Source organism: Orycteropus afer, unplaced genomic scaffold (genome assembly GCF_000298275.1).
Source record: "Orycteropus afer afer isolate SDZICR_OR568_19922 unplaced genomic scaffold, OryAfe1.0 scaffold00330, whole genome shotgun sequence".
Taxonomy (NCBI): Eukaryota; Metazoa; Chordata; class Mammalia; order Tubulidentata; family Orycteropodidae; genus Orycteropus; species Orycteropus afer.
In genome coordinates, this window is record NW_006921917.1 from 770,603 (window position 1) to 795,284 (window position 24,682).

At 45.9% G+C, this 24,682-nt stretch overlaps 1 protein-coding gene across 1 annotated transcript in view; it reads right to left on the bottom strand.

The window, feature by feature from the left end:
* The window catches only part of PIK3R6 (phosphoinositide-3-kinase regulatory subunit 6), a 71,753-nt gene extending 52,511 nt beyond the window's left edge, over nt 1-19,242 (bottom strand). The window contains exons 1-6 of the mRNA XM_007952227.2: nt 19,152-19,242; nt 18,420-18,511; nt 17,001-17,069; nt 6,643-6,775; nt 6,407-6,476; nt 5,093-5,276 (exon numbers count right to left, since the gene is read on the bottom strand). Of these exons, the coding sequence (XP_007950418.1) occupies nt 5,093-5,276; nt 6,407-6,476; nt 6,643-6,775; nt 17,001-17,069; nt 18,420-18,509 (546 nt within the window). The 5' untranslated portion in view covers nt 18,510-18,511; nt 19,152-19,242. The remainder of the gene's footprint in view (nt 1-5,092; nt 5,277-6,406; nt 6,477-6,642; nt 6,776-17,000; nt 17,070-18,419; nt 18,512-19,151) is intronic.
* Nucleotides 19,243-24,682: the final 5,440 nt, after the last annotated feature.

Here is a 24,682-nt window from a genome sequence, read left to right on the forward strand (position 1 = left end):
GTATCACCAAGCACTTGGACCAATGTTCAGTCCCCACTGGGAGGAAACTGCAGGAAGGCAGGAATTTTGTCTGTTTTGTTTACAGCTGCATCCTCGGCTTGTAGTTCTTGGTACATAGTAGGTGCTCAATAAACATTTGTTGAATGACTATTTCCTAAACTTCTGTTAGTTTCTGTATGACTTTGACATACCACCTATATACTATTATTTACTCTATTTTTCTTAAATCAGCTCACTTTTCTGGTTCAAAATTATTTTAAGAGGAAACTATGCTGCCACTCATGAAACAAAAGTCACTTGTTATAAATAGAAAATATTTAAAATGAATATAATTGTCACAGAGCACTATTATTAAATTCTAGCTAGGTACTGTTGCCTGCCAAGATTTTGAGTTGAAGCTCATGTCCTTTTTTTTTTTAAAGAAAAGGTGAGGTTAGGGTAGGGGTAAGCTGAGCTTTTCTCCTTAATGGAAATGTTGTTGTGTGCTGTCAAGTCGGAGCCGACTCATAGCGACCCCTCCTTGGGTTTCCGAGGCAGTATCACTACGGAAGTAGATCAGCCCATCTTCCTTCCGAGGAGTGGATGGTGGGTTTGAACCACCAGCCTTGTGGTTAGCAGTCAAGTGCCTTAGGCACTATGCTACCAGAGGAGGTTTGAAAGAGAAGGGAAAGGAAAGAGGTCTCTCCTTGTGTCATTCAATGCTCTAATGGTGCGGCTTGATACCTGGTGAAACCCTGCCTTGGATCATACTCTCTGGCTTTCTTCCCTTGCTCCTAAACTGAAAACTCACTGCCATTGAGTCGATTCTGACTCACAGCGGCTCCCACTGGGTTTCAATGAACTCCATCTCATAACTGAAGACACAGGAGCCAGAACATGTGACAAGGCCAAGCACACCAAGCCTGCACTAATCTCAGTTCTGTGCTAGGGATTTTCTGAGAGGCTGTCTAACTCCCTGGGCCAAGGGAGAGTGGGTCATTGTGACTAGCTATGAGTCAAATAGTTGCTGAATGAACAAATGAGTGAAGGAAGAAAGCATTTGGAGGGATATGGAATCAGACTTCAAAGGGGCAACAGGGACCATCTCATCTTGTTGCTTCATTTCATAAACTTCCCATTACTTAACAAATACATGTTGAGCACCCACTATGAGCCAGGCGCTGTACTGGGATACAGCAGTGGACAAAATGGACAAAAAGTCCTGTCCTCTTAGAGCTTATAATGTGTGTGTGATAATCAACAAAATAAGTAAAATTTCTACTATGATAGATTATAATAAGTATTGAAGAAAACAGGTAAGGGAGATATGAAATTTGGGGAGATGCTGAAATTTCAGATAGTGTGGTCAGGGAAGCCTCATTGAGAAAGTGACTTTTAAGTAATGACTTGAAGGAAGTGAAGGGACATTCCAAGCTTAGGAAACAGCACATGCAAAGGCCTTGGGGTGCAAGTCTGTCTGTTGTGTTTGAGAAACAACAAGGAAGCCAATGTACCTAAAGCAGAAAGAATGGAAGGGAGAGTGCAGGAGGCGGACCAGAGAGGAAACGACAGGTGCGGACAGGTCCTGAATCTTGTAGGCCATCTGAATGACGCTGGCTTTGATTCCACACAAGATGGCGTAGGAGGAGTGGTGGCTACTCGGATTCCCACCTTCAGGGCTAATGCACTCCTTACCCTAGCTACAGGGAGTGTTGGCCGCTGATAGCTCTCAGCTGTGGCTCTCTCTAAAATTGTCCTGAGCTGAAGAGAGCCCCTCTCCCAAGGTCATATTCCTTTCCTGAGATCATCTACATCCAATGACTTGTTGTTGTTGTTATGTGCTGTCGAGTCAAACCCGACTCATAGCGACCCCTCGTTGGGTTTCCAAGGCAGTATCACTATGGAAGTAGGATTGCCCAACCTTTCTTCTGAGAAGTGGCTGGTGGTTTGAACTGCCAGCCGTCTGGGTAGCAGGCAAGTGTCTTAGCCACTATGCTACCAGAGCTCCCATTCAATGACTAGCTAATACAAAAACCACAAAGGCCTGGCCCCCTTGCCCTAACCTGGGGCAATTCTGAAAGGCCATCTCAGCTCCAGAGCTTCCCATAGGATCTGCAACTACGTTCCAGGTGAGTTTTTCCGCTGCCCTATCCTGCGCTTTTATGCCCCACAGGGGTTCGATCCTGACAGGGCTGCCCAGTATACTTCCTCTGAGTCAGAGGCTCCTTTGCAGGGAACTTGACTGTGACAGATGGGGAGACGGGGACAGCTGAGCAGAGGAGTGGCAGAACTGACTCCCATTTTAGCAGCTGCAGAGTTGAGAGTGGGGTAAGAGCAGAAGCAGGGAGACAGGAGACTGCTGAAATGATGCAGGCGAGAAACGGCAATGGCGTAGGCCAAGGTGGCAGCGTTGGAAGTGGAAAGAAGTGTTTGGATCCCGCCCATATTTTGAAGATGGAGTCAACAGGAAGGACTCAAGGATGCCCCCCAGGGTTTTTGCCCGAGTGATTGGAAGAATGGCATGTGAATGAGTTGCCACAGTGAAAGGCTGTGAGTAGAGGAAAAGAGGAAGATTAGAGCCCAAGCAGCTGTGGCTGGTTCACAGTCACGCTGCCACCCACAGAAGAGCTGGCTTTCAAAGCTGCCTCTCCCGACTTCCTTCCTTGGCCTCGTCCTCATGTCCCTGCAGAAATCCCCGGTTTCACTGTTAACAAGCCTCACCTGGTCCTCATAGCCCCGGCCCCACATGGGGCAGCCCTACCTGGAGACACTCCCACCTCTGGTGCCCAAAACGTGGTACCAGAGGGCCAGAGAGGTGGGCTGTCCCAAGCTGCCCTTCCAGTCTCAGTACCTTGCAGCTGGTCCTGTGGACACATGCAGAGACCAATATACGCCCCACCTGGGCCTCAGACCCAGGCCCTCAGCAGACAGGATGTGGGTTGGTGGTCAGACAAGGCCTCTCCACTAGGCCAGTGACTGGCTGAGTCATCTCTCCCAGGCCCCACTTGATCTCAACCAGCCGAGGTATGATGGGGAATCGTACTCCAAAAGCTGCTGAAAGGGACTGAATCTCAGACAGTGGAGCTTAGGTAGAGTGATGGTCAACAAGAGCTAGAGTGCCCAGGCCAGGCTGATGTCAAGGGACCCCAGCTGATATTTGCAAATAGGTTGCCAGCCCTTTCTTCCTAGTCTCTATTAGTTGGACGCTCTGCTGAAATTTTTCAGCATCACAGAAACATATAAGCTGCTTCCACTGACAGATCGGTGGTGGCTGCATATGAGTTGCACTGACTGGGAATTAAGCCTGCATCTCCTGCCTGGAAGATGGGCCACTGAACCGCCAATGAGCCAACCAAACCCATTGCCATCAAGTTGATTCTGACTCATAGCATCCCCACAAGGGAGAATAGAACTGCCTCGATAGGTTTCCAAGGCCGTAAATCTTGACGGAAGCAGACTGTCACATATTTCTCCCACACAGCAGCTGGTGAGTTTGAACCACCAGCCTTTCAGTTAGCAGCCGAGCACTTAACCACTGTGCCACCAAGGCTCCTTACCAAACCACCAATACCTCCTATATTATGCATATATGTATACCCATATGTTATGGATTGAAAAAATATGTTTGGTAAATGATTAACTCTATTCCTGTGGTTATAATCCTATTTAGGAATGGACTCTTTGTTAATGAGACAGGATTACGTAGAGTGTGTCTGAAATCAATCTTTTGAGATATAAAAGAGATTAAACAAGCAATTTTTGCAGAACCTAAAGGGGGAAGAGAGACGCCAAGCCACGTGAAGATCAGCCAGGAGCAGAAGCCCAAGGAGACAAGGACCTTCTCCAGAGCTGACACAGAGAGAGCCTTCCCCTGCAGCTGGCACCTGGAGTCAGACTTCCAGCCTCCTGACGTGTCAGGAAATGAATTTCTGTTTGTTACAGCCTCTCACTTGTATTTCTGTTATAGCAGCACTAGAGAACTAAGACACTATCTGCAGGATGTAAAACTGTATCTAGAGCTTGCTAGCTCAGTTTTTTTTAAAAGAGTGGTGGGACTGGAAGACAATTGAACATAAGCTTGAAGTTATAGATCTGGGTTCAAATCCTGACTCAGTTACTTCATGTCAACTTCACTGTCCCTTATTTTCACTGTGTGTAAATGGAGATCATTTCATAGGGTTGTGGTGAGAATTTAAACATATAATGCATGCAAAATGCTTAATACAGTACCTGGAACATAACAGACATTCAAGAATTGGTGCCTGTTATGATTATCATGGGAGCTCTGGTAGTGTAGTGCTTAAGGCACTTGACTGCTAACCAGAAGGCTGGCGGTTCAAACCCACCAGTCGCTCCTCGGAAGGAAGATGGGGCAATCTATTTCCGTAGTAATACAGCCTCAGAAACCCAAGGAGGGGTCGCTATGAGTCAGGTCTGACTTGACAGCACATAACAACAACAACAATGATTATCATGGGAGCTATGGTGGCATAGTGCCTAAAGCATTTGACTGCTAACCAGAAGCCTGGCAGTTCAAACCCATCAGCCATTCCTTGGAAGGAAGGTTGGGCAACTTCCATAGTGTTCCTTAGAACTCAAGGAGGGATCACTATGAATCGGATCCAACTTGAGGGCAGTGAGTATGATTATCGTTGTCAATATTATAAAAACATATTCTTTAAAATGCTAATTGTTCATTATGCTTGGGTAAAAGGATTATGAGTGATTTTTATTTTCTTCTTTGGCTTATGTGCATTTTTTCAGATTTTCCTTAGTGAATATGTATGTTGTTGTTGTTGTTGTGTGCCGTCGAGTTGAACCCGACTCATGGTGACCCCTCCTTGGGTTTCCGAGGCAGTATCACTACAGAAGTAGATTGCCCCATCTTCCTTCCAAGGAGTGACTGGTGGGTTTGAACCGCCAGCCTTCTGGTTAGCAGTCAAGTGCCTTAGGCACTCTGCTACCAAAGCTCCCATGGAATGGGATGTTTTATTTTAGGAGAAAAAAATAGATAATGGAAGAGGAGAAGGAGAAAGAGGAGTGGAGCAAGTGCTTGGTGTGGGCGCGCTGGGAGCTGGGCTGGAACTGACGAGGGCTGGGGGCAGAGCACTACCTGCAGCTTCTTCTGCAAAGCAGCCACGTGGCAGGCCTCCCCCAGCGCGGCCTGCAGGGCGTGGGAGACGACGTGGCGCATGCAGGCTTCCGGCGTCTGCTGCACCTGCGCCGCCTCAACCTCCAACAGCAGGGCACTGCACACGGAGGGGGAGACCAGCTCCGGGTCCACGAAGAGGAACACTCTGAGGGCAGAGGCGGGTGGGGAGAAGGGGACTGGTGAGGATGACTGCTGGGAGAGGGGCCGCCAGATGGGCGCCCTCAGAGGGCTGCCGCTCCCCAAATTACCGAGTCCCTCCTAAAGCAAGAGACTTCAAATTCAGAAGCCTGTGGGAAGGACATAGGGAGAGGCAGGGACTGTGGCAAATAAGAGCACACAAGTCGCTTCTAGAGGGGCAGCTGGTGCTCAGCTACAGTCCGCAGTCTTCATATAGGAAAGTAACCCCAACCTTGTGTCTTGACAAGAGTCCAAGCTAAATCCTGCTCTTCTGTGAAGGAAGGAGAAAGGGCTAGGGTCCTGGCCCAGTGACCATGTCGCCCTCTAGGAACCACGCTATATCTTTCCAGCTGAAACTAGATCTCGGAACCTGAATGAGTCCTGTCTTCTCCCATCACCGTATCACACTAGAAAACCAGTCCCCCACCACCCTCTCCTCCCTGCTCAACTGTGTCATCCCAACCTCTCCCAGGTTAGTTTTCCGGTCCTAATACCCCTGGAGCCTTCTCCTCCTTGCACCCTTCATGAACCCAGAACCTCAAGCCTTAACCCAATGCTGGAACTTTTAGTGCCAAGTTGGGAGAGGTGCCTGCAGAGGATGAAGGCATGCACCCCTAATCCATCAGCTTCTCCCCCACTATGAACAGTGGATGCTTCCTCGATCTCATCTAGGTTCACATAGATGAAAGCCACACTTCTAAGCAGACTGTGGCCCAGAGCCCCTACAACACAGCTCTCATGAAACCACTCCAGGCTGCCTGGCTGGCTCGAGGCTGCATCAATGCCATGGCCGTGGGCAGAATGGAGGTGGAGCAGCAGGACTCCAGAGTAGTCTTGTGGCCATGCCCACCGTCTGCAGGTGAACAGGTTAGCTCTGAAGCCAGCCCCCTAAAAGAGAGCTGTGCTGCTTTTGGCGGTCTCCAGAGAAGGATATGCCTTATCCACCCTGGCGAATGCACTCCGTTGTTGAACAGGTGTCACAATTGGGAAGCTCTGCTAGGACCCAAGCCAGCCTCCTCATTTCTCCTGTTATCCAAGAGCAGTCACATAGTGCTCCAGGCAGTAGGGCTGAAGGCAGCAACCTTCTGAGTAACTCACCTCTCCTGGTAGGGATACAGCTCACTTATCAAGTTCTGTTCAGCAATGACCATCCTTTGGTACAACGTCCCTGAAAACAGACCGCGTTAGCCAACCAGTCCCTGTATCTCTGACTCCCCTCCTTGCACAGAGGGTGCTGAGACTTCTTGAGCTCCCCTGTAGCCTAGAGGAAGAGGCAGGACCTGGGGTGGCACCGGAGTTATAGCATGGAGAAAAAGGCACCCCATAGCCCTTACCTGGGACAGCTGTCTCTGTCTTCAGTTGGACGGCACAGTTCAAGGCAACTGTGCAGTAGGGGGTGGGCAGGGTCAGTAATCTTGTGCAAAAGGTGTAGGTTCTCCGGTAGAGCTCCTCAGTGATGCCTGTGGCCTGGGAGAGATGGGGGGAGTTGGGTGCCCAGAGCTGTAGTTTCTGGAGGATCCTGGGTCAGGTTGGGGTAAGGTGGGAGAAGAAGTCGGGTCAACCTGACACCAGATAGGGGCTCAGACTTTTCTGGCTGTTCATGACCCTCAAGTCTACAGCTTCCAGCATTCTCCCAGCACCTGTAATACATCTTCTCTTGGATGCCCCTTTCAAATTTACTTTCTGGATTGAATTGGGTCCCCTCAAAACATGTGTTGTAAATGCTAATCTCTATGCCTGTGGTTATAATCTCATTTGGAAGTGGGTTGCCTTTGTTATATTAATGAGACAGGATTGGTGTACAGGTGTCTTAAGTCAATCTCTTTCGAGATATAGAAGAGATTCAACAAGGAAGCTAGGCGATAGAGATGGGGGAGGGGAGGTGCCACATGGAAATTGCCCAGGGGCAGGAGCTCAGAAAAGGCAAGGATCTTCTTCCAGGGCTGACAGAGGAGAGAAAGACTTCCCCTAGAGCCGGCACTCTGAATTCAGCCTCCTAGCCTCCTAAACTATGAGAAGAAAATTTCTGTTTGTTAAAGCCACCCGCCTGAGGCATTTCTATTATAGCAGCATTAGATAACTAAGATGGAATTTGGCCCCCAGAAGTCGGAGTGGTGCTCTAACAGATACCTAAAACGTGCAAGCGGTTTTGGAATTGGGTAATGAGCAGAGGCCGCAAGAGTTTTAAGGTACCTAATAGTAAAAGCCTAGATTGCCTTGAAGTGACTCTTGGCAGAATTATGGACATCAAAGGTAATTCTGGTAAGGGCTCCAGAAGGAAATGAGAAGAGCTATAGAGAAATTAGGAGCTCTGGTAGCGTAGTGCCTAAGGCACTTGACTGCTTACCAGAAACCTGGCAGTTCAAACCAACCAGCCACTCCTCGAAAGGAAGGTTGGGCAATCTACTTTCATAGTGATACGGCCTCGGAAACCCAAGGAGGGGTCGTTATGAGTTGGGTCTGACTTGACGGCACACAACAACAACAACAACAACGAGAAATTATAGAGGACACATATGGCACCAGCAACAGCATGTTGCTAGAAATGTGGATGTTAAATATGCTTCTAGTGAAGCTTTAAAAGAAAATAACAAACATGTGATTAGACAATGGAGGAAGGGTGATGCTTTTTATGACGTGGCAAAGAAATTATCTGAATTCTGTTCAAATGTTTGGTGGAAGGTAGAACTTGTAAATGATGAAGTTGGATATCTGGCTGATGAGATTTCTAAGCAAGAGTTTTAAAGGGGCTGTGTGGTTGCTCCTTGCCTCTTACAGTAAAATGAGAGGAAAGAGATGGACCTTAAAAATAAACTGCAAAATGAAAACAGAACTTACAGATTTGGAAAATTCTGCTGTACAAACTAAGGACATGTGTCCTAGAATGTTAACCAAGGATGTGTCTACACCATCTTTTGTTAAAGACCTTAAGCCTGTAACTGATGGAACTAATCAACTACCACAGCAGAAAACCACATCAGGTTAGACTGAAGGGGTCACAGACAGGGGTCAAAAAGAAAACTGTCTGCCTCTTGGAATACTACAGGCAGGAAACAGCCAAAGGAGCTGCATCTGTTGCCCTCCAAATACAGAAAAGGACCATCCCTGAAGCAGCTTGGACATCAGCAGAACTGTTGGAAGGAGCACGGGAAGCAGGGCCTTTTCAGTTTCAAAGGGTGGGTCTGTGGTATCCTGGATCTGAAAGGGTGAGGCCACAGCCTCCTCGGTTTCAAAGAGCTGGATCTTTGCCAGCTTGGTTCTGGAGTGTGGGGCTGCTGTAAGGTGTGCCAGGAAAATGGGGCCACTGCTGAGGGGATGAAGTTGCCATGCCCAAGGGGTAGAATGGAACCTGCTGGGGCCAAGGAGATGGGTTGCCATTCACATAGACTAGAAGAAGGGGCTCAAAGCTGAGAAAGCAGAGTTGCCATCCCAGTGGGCCTAGAGAACAAAGCTGAAGCCCAGGGCCAAGGAGTCTCCACCCAGAATCCAGAAGATATGGCCAACCTCCAGGGTCTGGAGGCCAGGGCCATGGCCCAGATAGTCTCAGAGAACAGAGGAGTATTTTCAAACCTTGAGAGCAAATGTGAGGGTTCTGCTGGGGTCTGAACTTGCTTGGTGCCCATTATCTCTTCCTTTCCTCCAGTTCCTCTCATTTGTGATGGAAATGTCTACCATGTGCCTGTTCCACCATTGTACTTTGTAAACAGATAACTTGTACATTTCACAGGTTCACAGATGAAGAGGACTTTTGCCCCAGGATAAAATACATCTAAAGTCTCAACCATATTTAATTGAGATGATTTAGAAGATGAGATTTTGGACTTGCAGTTGAAAAGATTTCTGGATGATATGATGGAGTAAATGTGTTTTGCATGTGGGAAGGACATCAAAGGGTGGAATGTTATGGATTGAATTTTGTGTCCCCTAAAAATTGTTGTTGTTGTTGTTGTTGTTATGTGCCATCAACTCAATTCCAATTTATAGCAACCCTGTGGGCAACAGAACGAGACGCTGACTGGTCCTGCGCCAGCTGCACAATCATTGATGTTTGAGCCCACTGTTGGCGTCACTGTGTCAATCGATCTCATTGCAGGTTGTCCTCTTTTTCACTGACCCCTCTACTTTACCAAGCATTATGTCATTCTCCAAGGACTGGTGTCTCCTGATAACGTGTCCAAAATATGTGAGAATAAGTCTCACCAACCTCACTTCTAAAGAGCATTCTGCTTGTTCTTCAAGACAGATTTGTTCTTCTAGCAGTCCATATTGCAGTGTGATTATGAGTCTTCCTCCAGTCCTGATGCCATGTTCTTCTACATGTAGTCCAGCTTCTCAGATTATTTGCTCAGCATACAGATTGAATAAGTATGGTAAAGGATACAACACTGACAAACACCCTTCCTGATTTTAAACCAGGCAGTGTCCCCTTGTTCTGTTCGAACAACCGATTCATGGTTTATGTACAGGTTCCTCATGAGCACAATTAAGTGTTCTGGAATTCCCTTTCTTCCCAATGTTATCTGTAATTTGTTATGATCCACACAGTCAAATGCCACTGCATAGTCAATAAAACACAGGTAAATCTCTTTCTGATATTCTTTGCTTTCAGCCAAGATCCATCTGACATCAGCAATGATATCCCTTGTTCCACATCCTCTTCCAAATCCAGCTTGCATTACTGGAAGTTCCCTGGTAGTATACTGCTGCAACCATTTTTGAATTATCTTCAGTTTTATTTGAGTATGATACTGTTTGATAATTTCCACTTTCTGTTGGATGACTTTTCTTTGGAATGGGTACAAATATCAGTCTCTGCCAGTTAGTTGGCCTGGTAGCTGTCTTGGCATAAATAATTAAGCACCTCCAGCACTGCATCCATTTGTTGAAACATCTCAATGGGTATTCTGTCACTTCCTGGTTGTTGTTGTTGTTATGTGGTGTTGAGTTGGACCCGACTCATAGCGCCCTCTCCTTGGGTTTCCGAGGCAGTAATGCTACAAAAGTATATTGTCCCATCTTTCTTCCGAGGAATGGCTGGTGGGTTTGAACCACCAGCCTTCTTGTTAGCAGCCAAGTGCCTTAGGCACTATGCTACCAGTTGTTGTTGTTGTTGTTTGCTGTTGAGTCAGCCCCGACTCATAGCGACCCCTCCTTGGGTTTCCGAGGCAGTATCACTACAGAAGTAGGATTGCCCAACCTTCCTTCCGAGGAGTGGCTGGTGGGTTTGAACCTCCAGCCTTCTGGTGAGCAGTAAAGTGCCTATGCTACCAGAGCTCCTGTCAATTCCTGGAGCCTTCTTTTTCACGAATTCCTTCAGTGCAGCTTGAACTTCTTCCTCCAATACCACTGGTTCTTGATTATATGCTGCCTCCTGAGATAGTTGAATATTGACCAATTCTTTTTTATACCAATTCTCTTTTATGTATTCCTTCCATCTTCTTTTGATGCTTCCTGGATCTACCCGTATTCTCCCCATAGAATCCTTCAGTATTGCAACTCAAGGATTGGATTTTTTCTTCAGTTCTTTCAGCTTGAGTAATTCCAAGCATGTTCTTTCCTTTTGGTTTTCTAACTCCAGGTCTTTGCACATTTCATTATAATACTTTGTCTTATCAAGCCACCCTTTGAAATCTTCTGTTCAGCTCTTATACTTCATTATTTCTTCTGTTTGCTTTAGCTACTCTATGTTCAAGAAGAAGTTTCAGACTCTCTTGTGACATCCATTTTGGTCTTTCTTTCCTATCTTTTTAATGACCTTTTGCTTTCTTCATGTATGATGTCCCTGATGTCATCCCACAACTCATCTAGTCTTCAGTCATTAGTGTTTGATGTGTCAAATCTATTCTTGACATGATCTCTAAATTCAGGTGGGATATACTCATGGTTGTACTGTGGTCCTCAAGGACTTATTTTAATTTTCTTCAGCTTCAACTTGAACTTGTCTATAAGCAAGTTCTACAGTCAGCCTCTGGCCTTACTCTAACTGATAATACTGAGCTTCTCCATCTTCTCTTCCACAGATGTAGTTGATTTGATTGCTATTGTATTTCATCCAACAAGGTCTACATGTATAGTTGCCATTTATATTTTTGAAAAAGGTATTTGTAATGAGTAAGTCTTGTAAAATTCTCTCGTGTGATCTCTGGCAGCATTTCTATCACCAAGGTTATTTTTCAGCTACTAATCCTTCTTCATTTCCAACTTTCATATTCCAGTCACCAATAATTATCAATACATCTTAATTGCATGTTTGATCAATTTCAGACTGCAGAAGTTGGTAAAAATCTTCAATTTTGTTATCTTTAGCATTATTGGTTGGTGCATAAATTGGAATAAAGTCTATTAACTCGTCTTCCTTGTAGACGTGGATATTGTCCTGTCACTGATAGCTTTGTACTTCAGGACAGATCTTGAAAAGTTCATTTTGACAATGAATGTGATTCCATTCCTCTTCAACTTGTCATTTCCAGTCTTGTAGACTATGTGATTGTCTGGTTCAAAATGGCCAATAACAGTTCATTTCAGCTCACTAATACCTGGAATATTGATCTTTATGTGTCCCATTTCATTTTTGATGACTTTCAATTTTCCTAGATTCATGCTTCGTATAGTCCATCTTCCAATTAATGAATGTTTGTAGCTGTTTCTTCTAAGTTTGAGTCATGCCACCTCAGGAAATGAAGGTCCTGAAAGCCTTACTGAATCCAATCAAGGCCACCTCTACTTTGAGGAAGCAGCTCTTCCCCAGTAGTATTTTGGGTGTCTTCCAACCTGAGGGACTCATCTTCTGGCACTATATCAGATGGAGTTCAGCTGCTATTCATAATGCTTTCCCTGGCTAATTTTTTCAGAAGCAGATCTCCAAGTCCTCCTCCCTAGTTTGTCCCAATCTGGAAGCTCTGCTGACACCCTCTCACCATGGGTGACCCTGCTGGTATTTGAAATACAGGTGGCATACCTTCCAGCCTCACAGCAACACATAAGTCACCAGAGTATGACAAACTTTCAGATGAGTGATAGCCCCAAAATATATGTTGTCAACCCTAACCTCTATTTCTGTGGTTATAATCTCATATGACAATGGGTTGTCATTTTTTTCTTTTTTTAAAATTGTGATTTGATTGAAAGTTTACCAAGCACATTGGTTTTCCATTGAGCAATCCACACACATTCTGTTTTGTGACATTCACTGGAATCCCAATGATGCAACAGCACTCCTCCCACTTCCTCTTTGCACCTACCATTTCCCTTCCTTCACCTTTCCTTCCCATCCCTTCCTGCCTTCCTAGCTCTATCCCTTGGCAAATGCTGCCCTCTTGATCTTCTATGTTTGATTGTTCTAATGACTGCATACCCTCCTGGCATCACTGTTCACCTTATAGGCCTATTGTTTTGCTGGAAGGTGAGCCACTGTGTTGAGTTCAGTTCCTGGCTTGAAGGGTGTCTCAGGGCAATAATCTTGGGGGTTACACCAGTCTTCATCAGACCATTAAGCCTGGTCTTTTAAAATAATTTTCAGTTTTGTTTCACATTTTTTTCCCCACTCTATCTAGGTATGATACCACTACTGTTTAGATAGATAGATAGATAGATAGATAGATAGATGAAAGGGTTACACACAGAAAGAATAACTTTGAGGATTACCAGAGGTAGAAGGGAAATGGAGTGTAAATCACTAACTAGAAGGTAGACAGGTATTAACTTGGCTGAAGGGAAAGTCAATATACAAGAAGGGAGAGGTCAACACAAAATGATCAGGGCAGTGGGAGAAACAGGGAGAAGCCCAAGAGTTAAAGGCAACAAAGGTAAGAACTATTACCTACACAATCCTGCAATATCAGTAATAACAATAATCTACAAGGGGCTACATGGATAGACATTCAAGCTGAACAGGGTTGGGAAGGCAAATGGGGCTACACCCACAAATATATATAGGTCTGACAGAGGATATCTCTACTTATGTATTTGTATATGCTACAAATATATCCATGGATGTAGATGAGTACACAGGGGACAAAGTTTAAAAACTTCTTAGTCATAACCAAACCCTTGAGGGAATGAGTTACTGGGCACAGGGGCTCAGGACCATAGTCACAGGGGACACTGAGGTTAATTGACATAACATAGTCCACAATGACAATCTTCTATATCCTATTTTGGTGAGTAGGAACTAGGATCTTAAAAGCTTGTGAGTGGCAATCTATGGTGCAGCTATTGGTCTCTCCTCATGCAGAGCAAGGAAAAGTGAAGGAATTCAAAGATGCAAGGAAAGAATTAGTCCAAAGGACTTACGGAGCACATGAACCCCAGCCTCCATGACCCAGTGACCAGAAGAACTAGATGGTGCCTGGCTGCTACCATTGCTGACCATTCTGGCTCTGAACGGGTTGTCTTTTTTTTTTTTAAATGTTAATAAGACAGAACTAGTGTAGAGTGTGTCTTAAATTAATCTCTCTTGAGATATAATAGAAATTAAACAAACAAGCTAAGAAATAGAGATGGGGAAAGAGAGATTTCAAGCCACATGAAGATCAGCCAGGAGCAGAAGCTCAAAGACACAAGGACCTTCCTCCAGAGATGACACAGAGAGAAAGCCTTTCCCTAGAGCTGGTGCCCTGAATTTGGACTTCTAGCCTCCTAAGGTGTGAGAAAATAAAAATCTGTTTGTCGAAGCTACCCACTTGTGTTTCTTTGCTATTCATAAGGTTTTCCCTGGCCAATTCTTTCAGAAGTGGATGGCCTCTTCCTTCTTCCTAGTCTGTCTCAGTCTATAAACTGGGCTGTTAACTATGCACCAGGTGCATCTCGCTGGGTTTTAACACCAGAGGCTCAGCCTCAAAACTCACGTCTACATGTCACCACAGTAGGACAAACCGACAGACAAGTTTGTCCTGCTGTTGGAGACCTCTCGTATCCCCCCCACCTGGGTCCCTGTGGCTGACTGTTCCTCTGTCTGGCTTCCTGTCTTTTAATCCCCTTTCTCCTGCTCTTCTGGCCTGCTTCTTTGCGTGTCCCTGAGTTTCCCCTCCTCACCTAATCCCTTCGGCTGATTGCTCTTCTCTTGGCTCCCTGGGTTTTACCTCTTTCCCTTGCTCTTCCGGCCTGCTACTCTGTGCTACGCCCGTGCTTACCTTGCTGCCGGAGACCCGATCCCTCTCGTGAGGGTAACAAGGGAAAGTGTTCAGTTCAGATCAGTGAGTAAGCACCAGCCCGCCCGTGCTTACCTTGCTCCCAGAGACCCGGTTCCTCTCGGGAGGGTAACAAGGGAGCCGTCTGAGCACTAGTGACTGAAAGTACCATGGACTGCTAAAAGAACTAACAGATCTGTCCTGGAGGAAGTGCAGCCAGAATGCTCCTTGGAAGCAAGAATGGCCAGACTTCGTCTCACCTATTTTGGTCATGTTGTCAGAAAGGACCATTCCCTGGAGAAGGATGTCATGCTTGGTAGGGTGGAGGGTCGACGAAAGAGGGGAAGGCCTTCAAGGAGATGGATTGATACGGTGGCTGCGATGATGGGCTCAAGTATAGCAGGGATTGTGGGACTGGCGCAGGATCGGGCAGTGTTTCGTTCTGCTGTGCATGGGGTCACTATGAATCGGAAACGACTCGACGGCACTTAACAACAACAACAACAACCCACTTGTGGTATTTCTGTTATAGCAGCACTTAATAACTGAAACACTTACCAAGATGGGAATCCATCTTATCATGTCTGCTGACAAACCAACTCCCTTCCCATCTATCTGCTTGGTCAGGTCCACACAAATCTACAGTTCTCCAGGCTACTTGGACTTACTTCCAAAGAGTAAACTTGGAGTAGCCTTGAGGTAATCTTGGAGTTACTTCTCAAGAGTATCCTTGGCTCCTCCTTGCATCCTATGGACATGAGATATTCCCCAGTACCCTCAAAGACTTCCTTTCTCCTTTTCCTCATTTTGCTTTCTAAATTTTTCAGAGCCAAGCCCTGTGCCAGACACCCCAGCTCCTACAGAATTGCTCTTCCTGCCTCTTGTCTTCCTCTCCATCCATTCTCACCCCTGCAAAGACATGTAATTCTCTACTACTTTTCCAAGACATTTTTTGTCAATCATGCCCTTTCTCTGCATAAGGATCAGTGTTAGCTCTCGTTGAACATATGATCAACCCAAGACCTCATCCTGGCATTGGAGGCCCTCCACGCACTTGCTCTCCACACTGCTTCAACTTTCCCCATTGCCTCTGCACTTTGGCCTCTTATTGTATTAGGGTTTAGCTAGTGGATCATAACAGATTATGGATCATAACAAATTATGGATTATGAAGAATGGGAGATCCAGAATACTTAGTTGTGCCCATGAGGAACTTGTATATAGATCATTCAAACAGAACAAGAGAATACTGCATGGTTTAAAATCAGGAAGGCTGTGTGTCAGCATTGTATCTTGTCACCACACTTATTCAGTCTGTATGCTGAGCAAATAACCTGAAAAGCTGGATTATGTGAAGAAGAGCATGGCATCAGGATTGGAGCAAAACTCATTAACAACCTGTGATATGCAGATGAAACAAACTTACTTGTTGAAAGTGAAGATGACTTGAAGCACTTGTTAATGAAGATGTAATGTATGGGTTACACCTCAACAGGATGGAAAAAAAAATCCTCACAACGGCACCAATAGGCAACATCACAATAAATGCAGAAAAGATTGACGTTGTCAGGAATTTCATTTTACTTGAATCCACAATCAGCCCCCATGGAAGCAGCAGTCATAAAATCAGACATCGTATTGCACTGGGCAAATCTGCTGCAAAAGACCTCTTTAAAGTATTAAGAAGCAAAGATGTCACTTTGAAGATGAAGGTGCTCCTAACCCAAGCCATAATTTTTTCAGTCACTTCACATGCATGTGAAAGCTGGACAAAGAATAAGGAAGACCTAAGAAGAGTTGATGCCTTTGAATTGTGGTGCTGGTGAAGAATACTGAAAATACCATGGACTATCAGAAGAAGGAACAAATCGTCTTGGAAGAAGTGCGGTCAGAATGCACCTTGGAAGTGAGAATGGCCAAACTTCATCTCACCCACTTTGGTCATGTTGTTAGAAGGAGCCGTTATTCCCTGGAGAAGAATGTCATGCTTGGGAAAGTAGAGGGTCAGTGACAAAAGGGAAGACCCTCAATGAGATGGATTGACAATGGCTGCAATGATGGACTCTAGCGTTGAAAGGACTGTGAGCATGGGGCAGGACCAGGCAGTGTTTCATTCTGTTGTACACAGGATCACTATGAGTCAGAGCTGACTCAATAGCACCTAACAAGAGTTGGGCAAAATAGTGAATGATGCAGAGAAAGCATCAAAAGAAGATGGAAGGAATATACAGAGTCACTGTACCAAAAATAATTGATCAATGTTCAGCCATTTCAGGAGGCAGCATATGATCAAAAACCAATGGTATTGAAGGAAGAAGTTCAAGCTGCAGTGAAGGCATTGGCAACGAAACAAAACACAGCACAAACTGGGCAGTGAGTCATTCTGTTGTACATAGGGTCACTGTGAGCTGAAACTGACTGGACGGCACCTAACAACAGCGGACAGAAACCAGTTTGGGGCAGGGGATCCATGAGGTTTTTTACTCACACCAGCAGGGACTGGATGCCCACTATGGGGCACCACCTGAGTCCCCACTGCTACCTTCACCGCAGTCCCAGCTCACCTTTGTAAGCACGTACATTAGCGTATGCAGCAACGGAATGATGACGTGCCGAAGGTCCTCAGTTTCTGCCTGGAAGACAGGAGATGATGTCACATTCATGGGCTGTGGACTTGCTACATCATAGCAGGAGGCTGTTTGAGCTGGAGGGTGCAGGAGAGGGCAGTGGGAGGCAGCATTTCAGCACGCCACTAGTAAGCCAGTTGCCGTGGAGTCAACTCTGACTCACAGTGACCATCACTAACCTTTTAGTTAGTAGCTGAGCAAACCATTTTTCCCACCCAGAGACTCTAAGGGGAGTGAAAAAGAAGGACACAGTCTCCCCTGGCCAGATGAAGGGTAGAAGTGGGGAAGAAGCACAGTTGGGGATCCTTCCTGTGAGAGTGGGGGTGTGGAGGCGGACATGGGCTCCCGGAGCTCTGTGGATGTGGGCAGAGGGCCGTGACATTGACCCAGAGCAGGAGCCAGCAGCAAAGCAACAAGAAAGTCCCCAACCTAGAAGTTCTCTGAACCCAGTGTTTCCAACAGTTGCACACAGAATATTGGTGGTAGGATGGAAATTTTTAGGTGGTACAAGATAATTATGAAAAGTTTTAATCATTATGTATTTGTGTTTATGGGAGTCTTCTGTTTACAAGTGATATTGGTTTTCCATTTATGGTCATGTTATTAGGTTTATTTTTGAAATATGTTAATTCAAATCAAACAATGCAAGTCAATTAAAAGAAAATACTGTTTATGTAAGAGTACAGGCTATTAGCTGCCATGGAGTCAGCTTGAACTCTGGTGACCCCATGCACAACGCAACGAAGCACTGCCCAGTCGTGTACCAGCCTCATGATCAGCTGTGGATGGGACCGATGTGATCCACAGTATTCATTGGCTGATTTTCAGAAGTATATCACCAGGCCTTCCTTCCTAGTCCATCTTAGTGTGGAAACACCACTGAAACCTGTTCAGTATCATAGCAACACACAAGCCTCCAAGGATGGAAGGGGGAGGGCTATGCATAAGATGCATTGGCCCGGAATGGAAGGTGAGAATTCCACCACTGAACCAATACTGTCCTCACAGAAACTCAAAAGTCTCTTTGCCGTCGAGTTGGATCTGACTCATGGCGACCCCTCCTTGGGTTGCCGAGGCAGTATCACTACAGAAGTAGATCACCCAACCTTCCTTCCTAGGGGTGGCTGGTGGGTTTGAACCACCAGCCTTCTGGTTAGCAGTCAAATGCCTTAGGCACTATGCCACCAGAGCTCCTAAAGGGACAGAAGGGAGGCATATATGGGGAAAATAAATCACAGGGGCATTCCACAAATGACCCACACTTGGGAGACATAGCACTAATGGGGCTGACCCCCAACCCAACCAGCCCCTCTCTTTTCTCATCCCCATCTGCCTCCACAAAGCCCAAGAACGTACCTTCTCCAGTTCTCTGAGCAGGATGCGGACCAGAGCTGGGCTCTTCCTGGGATCTCGCTCTACCTTCTTGTGCAAGGACCATCTCCACATGCCTAGACCAAGAGAAAGGGGAGCCCAACACCACCAGGTGGGAGGAGGATTCTTAAACACCTTTGAGGAGGACTCTGAGCCTGAGCGCCCCAGCTGGCACCTCTGACCAGCCACATGTCTGATCTTCAGCCAGGGGCTTGGCTCCAGGCGCATATAACTGAATTCTCACTTATGGGTGAATTTGGATCTGCAGGCCTGTGTGGACAGTGAGTTTCCAGAGCAGAAAAGAGGGGAAGGGGAAGCCAGCGGGGGCAGCCCCAACTCCTTAAGTAGGTGTGGCATGGTCAAGGGAAAGGAGACGGCTCGTGCAGGAGCAGCAGTGGTTGCAGGTCAGTGTTCCTCAGCCAGTGTTCTGGAAGTTCTGCAGTGCTGAGGGGGAGCTTGTTTGAAAGTGGAGTTGGGGAAAGGAGTAAGAAGGAGAGAGGCAGATCACCATGCAACAGTGGCTGGGAGAGTTGAGCAGGCAGCAGGTGTCTGATCTCTGATCTCCTAAGCCCAGACATTTCCAGCAGGAAGGGGGCTTGGACACCCTTCACCCTGTAGCTCCAGGCTAGGACAATTACCTGAAAGTGTGGGCAGAGTTATCTGGGCTGGGCTGGGGAAGCAGAGGGAACAGATGGACATGTGTCTGCAGGCTCTTACCTTGGTTCCTCTGCAGGGCAGGGGCCTGGGCACTGAGTTCTCGGAGCACAGCCTGCACACTCCTCAGGAGGTCCAGCTCCACATCTGGGTGAAAGAGGTGGGATTTGAGGACATGGGCAGGGAGCTTCACCCACCTGGCCTTACCCTCACCCCACTTCTGGGACCTTCTGTGAGCCTCAGGAGGTACCCCCCAGTAATCGGGTTAGAGCTGACAGCAAGGCAGTCATTGTATTGTTAGCAAGCCAGCGATGGCATACAGCCTTTCTATTGGCATTTCTAGGAGTCTCTGGGTGGCACAAACTGTTAAGTGCTGGACTACTGCCTGAAAGGTTGTTGGTTCAAAAGTGGTTCAAGCCCATCCAATGATGCCTCAGGAAAAAGTCATGGCCATCTCCTTCTGAAAGGTCATAGCGAGTTGGCAACTGGTTTGGTTTTATTGGCATGTCTATGTTCTTGGTAAAACCAGCATTTCCCAAAGTGCAGTAGACCATTGGTGGTATATAAGATGATTTTAGGTGACATCTCATGATCTTAAAATTTAAATAGTTAAGCACTTCTTTTAATGTATATTAGGAAAAAGAACATCTAATTGACTCTTCAACCTATGATGGCATGGCTATTGCTGAAGATGAAGCTAACACTTAAAAAGGGAGTTAATTTAAAGTCAACGTAAAGAAAAATGTCAGATAAATACCAGGACAGGAAGACTCTAAGGCACTCTGGTGGTGTAATGATTAAGGCATTTGGTTGCTAACCAGAAAGTCAGAGGTTCAAACCCACCAGCCACTCCATGGAAGAAAGATGAGGCAGTTTGTTTCCATAAAGATTTACAGCCTTGGAAACCCAGTGGGGGTTGCTATGAGTCAGAATTGGCTAGATGGCAGTGAGTTTGGTTTGGTGGTGGTACTCTACCATGACAAAAATGTAAAGGTGGTGCAAGAATAAAGACTGGAGTTGGGAAAGTGTGACAACCCAGAGAGGGCACCTCGCTGACCTCTAACTTTGTTGTTAGTTGCCATAGAGTTGGCTCTGACTCATAGCAACTCTATGGACAACAGAACAAAACATTGCCCAGTTCCTCACAACCATCATGATTGCTAGTATCCTTGTGTCCATTGGTGTGGCTATTGTAGTGTCTTCTAACCTAGGGGCTCATCTTTCAGCAGTGTATCAGACTATATTCTGTTATGACCCACGGAGTTTTCATTGGCTAGCTTTTGGGAAGGGATCACCAGGCCTTTCTTCCTAGTCTAGTGTAGTCTGAAAAGTCCACTGAAACCTGTCTACTATGGATGATCCTGCTTGTATTTGAAATACCAGTGGCATAGTTTCTAGCATCACAGCAACACACAAGCTACCACAGTCCAACAAACTGACAGGTGGTGGGACTTCCAACTACAGGGAATTTTATTGGCCAAGGTTCCTATCCTCCTATGCCAAGACCCCACATCCCAGCCAATGCTGCAGTGCAGCAGGATTTTGAAGCAGGACCTGCCCTGGGAGATGCGGGACTTCTCTGATGGCCAACTTTGGACTTCTCTCATTCCCCAGCTGTCTTGCTGAGCCTTTCTCGGACTACTCATCAGCCTGAGACACTTCTACCCAACCCTTCTTCCCTGTCTTCTCCACTCCAGATCTCACAGCTCTCCCAGCCTTCACCAGCTCCCTCTGCATTTACTGTCATACGGGAGCTTCCCCTAATACATCTTTGCATCTTTAATCTCATTGTGGTGTCTGCTTCTTGGAAGATCCAGACTAACATGGATGTATGGAAAACATACCCCATGCAATAAATTCCTCTTTTCAGTGCGTTCCAATCAAGAGTTTGTCTTCACAAGTGTGTGTTATTTGGTTGTTAGACAATAAAAACCACATGGCTCAGGGGTTCCTCTTTTGCCTTAGCTGTCAGGAAACTCAGTCAAATCGGGGCCCAACCTCTTCTCTTGAGATCAGCTCATCTCGAAAGGCAGGGACCTCTTCTCTTCTTTGTTCCTCTTCTGCACCCCTGCTGTATGTTCTATTAACATATATCTTAATTGCCTCAGATTCTGTTGGAAGTGGATATGATAGAGATTACAAATAAAAACCAGCAGTTTGCAGTCCAGAGGTCAACATTTCTTCAGGCCAAGGTATCCCATGCCCTGGTTTTCGTGAACTGGCCCCTGAGTGGGTTTGAGATGAGCCCATGCAGTTTTCTGGGGCCACTGGCATCTCTGAACCCCAATACCCTTTCTGTCTGACTCTTGCTTATCCCCCTGGACCACATTGACCTTGACCCTGGCTCTTCTCCAGGCTGAAGGTAGACGCATGTTACAGCCCACATCTGCCCACCTGGCCACTCTTCTGGACAGTGCTGCATCTTCCCACACAGGCAAGAAAATAACCGCCTGGCATGAAGTCTGGTCAGCCTGTCCTTCTGTCTACCTATCTCCACCTTGTAGGAAGATTGAATGAGCTGATGGAGGGTGAATTGCTTAAAATCAATTTGTTCATATCTTCTTTCCTTTTCTTCCTCCCACCTGGCCTTCTTCTTTCCTTCTCTCCCTTCCTCCCCTCCTCTTTTTTCTCTCTCCCCTCTTCTTTTTCCCTCCACCCCTTGTTCCTTCCTTCCTCCCCACCCTCTTTTCTTCCTCCATTCTTTGTCTTCCTCTTTCTTTCCTCCCTCCCCTCTCCCCTTCCTCCCTCCCCTCTTCTCTTCCTCCATCCTTCCCTCCCTATCTCTCTCTCTTCCTCTCCTCCCTCCTTCTATCGATTTCTCAATCCCTTACTCTTTGTTTCCTCCCTCCCTTCTCCCCTCCTTTTCTTCTCCATCCTTCCTTTCCTCCCGTGTGGACTCAAGGAAAGACTTAAAACTATGATTCTTCCCCTTCCTGTTTACTGGAAGGACAGCCAAGGCTTTGTATTCTGGGTTCCTCTGCTTTGCAAAGGGGGTTAAGTTTTTATGATTAAGACAAAAATAGAGAAGTTGCCAGTAGCCCCAGGAGACAACCCCAAACAAGCTTTGTTTTCAAAAGTCTGGACAGCCGGAACAAACTTGTGGTCCACATCTGGCTTACAGACATGTTTTGTTTGGGCTTGTATCATGTCTTGAAAAAAATTAAATTAGCTGCCAACATTTGAAAATCAGGATATTTTGCATAAAACTTGGGTTTCTGGCATCTCTTGGAAATCTGAGAATCTGTCAACACCGGGCCTGCATTCTTCTCACATGTGACAATCAATAGCAGCTGGGGAGCAGCTGCCCCTTTGAGATGGGGCACATCTTCTCTACTTCTCAGTGTTTCTAACTCTTCTTGTTTTGCTCATTTACATAATCTACCTGGTCCTTGGAAGCACTTGAATTTGACATTGTTGGTCTAGCTGATTAAGACAAAGAGCTGGATTGTTCAAAAGGGGGAAACGAGAGCTGATGCTTAAAGAGGAGAGTGGTGCAAGCCCTAGACTATGGAGGCACAAAGACGGTGCAGTTCCAGGGAATCATGAAGACCAGGGCTGCCTGGGACACAGCTTACCGTAGTGGCATAGATCTCAGGTGAGGCAGCTAAGCGCTAGTTATGGATTGAATTGTGCCCCCAAATACCTGTATATGATATAATCCTATTTGGAAAGAGGATTTTCTTTTTTGTGTAAATTATATTATGTAAGTATAGGGTGTGTCCTAAACCTAGTCACTTCTGACTTATAAGGAGCAGCATAGACATAGAGACAAGCAACCTCAAATGGGGAAATAAAGACACCAAATGAAGATCGCCAAGGAACTGGAGAACTTTGGGGTTACAGAAGCTGAAACAAGGATCTTCGGCAGCCCCCAGAGCTGACAGAGAGGTACCTTCCCCTCCAGCTAGTGAGAAAATACATTCCTCTTCTTTAGAGCCACGCACTTGGAGTATGTCTGTTATAGCAGCTCTAGGAAACTAAGATTGCACTCAACTCCATATCCTGGAAAGCCACAGCAAATGTTTCTTGGACCACCTTCTCTGCAGGGCAAGAATGCCCCAAAAGGAGTTTCCCATTCTCTCTGGACTATGTAAGCCTGGCCAAGAAGCTCTGGAGGCTACAGCCACAGTGTCATCCTTCTTCACTGAGCAGACTTTGTAAGCCCTGGGCTTCTCACAAGGTCCCAAGGAAGGAGGAGGCAGCCCAAATGAATGATATTGGAATTTGTACTGATCTTGGAGGATGAGAGCTTGAAGTTGGGTTTGATTTGATTAAAAGAAAGAAAGAAATGGGATATTTCTTATGTCTCAAGCATCTCAAGTTGTTCATATATGATATACATGTCTACCATCATACTTGACTCAGAACAGACAATAAATAAATGACATTCATTATTATCATCCCTTCCTCCATGCAAAAATATGAGCCATTACTATTCGGTATTAATGTTATTATTTATTAATGCCTTAAATTTAATGGCACTTGAAAAGCATAAACACAGAGAGTCTTGTATTGGTGTGGCAAGAAAATGCTACATGTTTATGAAACCAATTCCTTAGGTAGGAGGAAAAACTACGTTTCCTAGACTCTCTTGCAGTCAGGCAGGAGCCACTTGATTGAGTTCTGGCCAGTGGAATGTGGGTGGAAGTGATGCATGCTGCTTCCAGGCCCAGTCAAAAATCCTCTGTTCTATCATTCAGGGTCTCATCCCATTCCCTGGGGACCTTGGAGGAGACATATTGAAGATAATGGTGCCACAAAAAGGAAAAAGCCTTAGTCCCGAAGTGATTGCTTGGACCCTGATTGGACTGTGATGAAAGTGAGAAACAAGCATTTGTGTTTAGACAACAAATTTGGGAGTTATTTGTTATAGCTAACATTCCCAGACTGACTCATAGATAGGCAAGTATTTTTTAATATGTCATTTCATCAGGTTCAGACAAGATTCCTGTGATGTTGGCAGGACAGGTATTGTTCTCCCTGTTTTATGGATCCCAGGTCTATGGTCCTTACCTGTGTTCCATATCACCTCTCCATCACAAAAGTTCAGACCTACAGGGACCTTACAGCATGTCTCCCCATTTTATGGATGGGGAAATGAGACTCAGAGGGGAGAGTAATTTACCCAAGGCCACAGAGCTATTGGATGCAGCATTTTCTCTGCCAATACTCTTCATCTAAAACCACATTGTTTTGTTTTGTTTTGTTTTTCTTTAATTGTGATTGGAGTGAAAATTTACAGAGCAAATTCATTTTCCACAAAACAATTCATACACATTTTGTTTCATGACATCGATTATAATTCCCAGAATGGAACAGCTCTCTTCCCACTTCCTCCCTTGGTTACCTTTTCCCTGCGTCCTTCTTCCCTGTGCACTTCTGCTCTCTGAGATTTCTCCCTGCACAAATGCTGCCCTTCTGATCTCCCATGGTTGACTGTTCTAAGGAGTGTACTTACCTGGTGTAAATGTTTGTCTTATATGCCTGTGTATTGTTTGGCTGGAAGCCACAGGAGTGAGTTCAATTCCAAGCCCAAAGGGTGACTAGGGGCCATAGTTTTGGGGGTTTCACCAGTCTCTATCGGGCCAATAAGC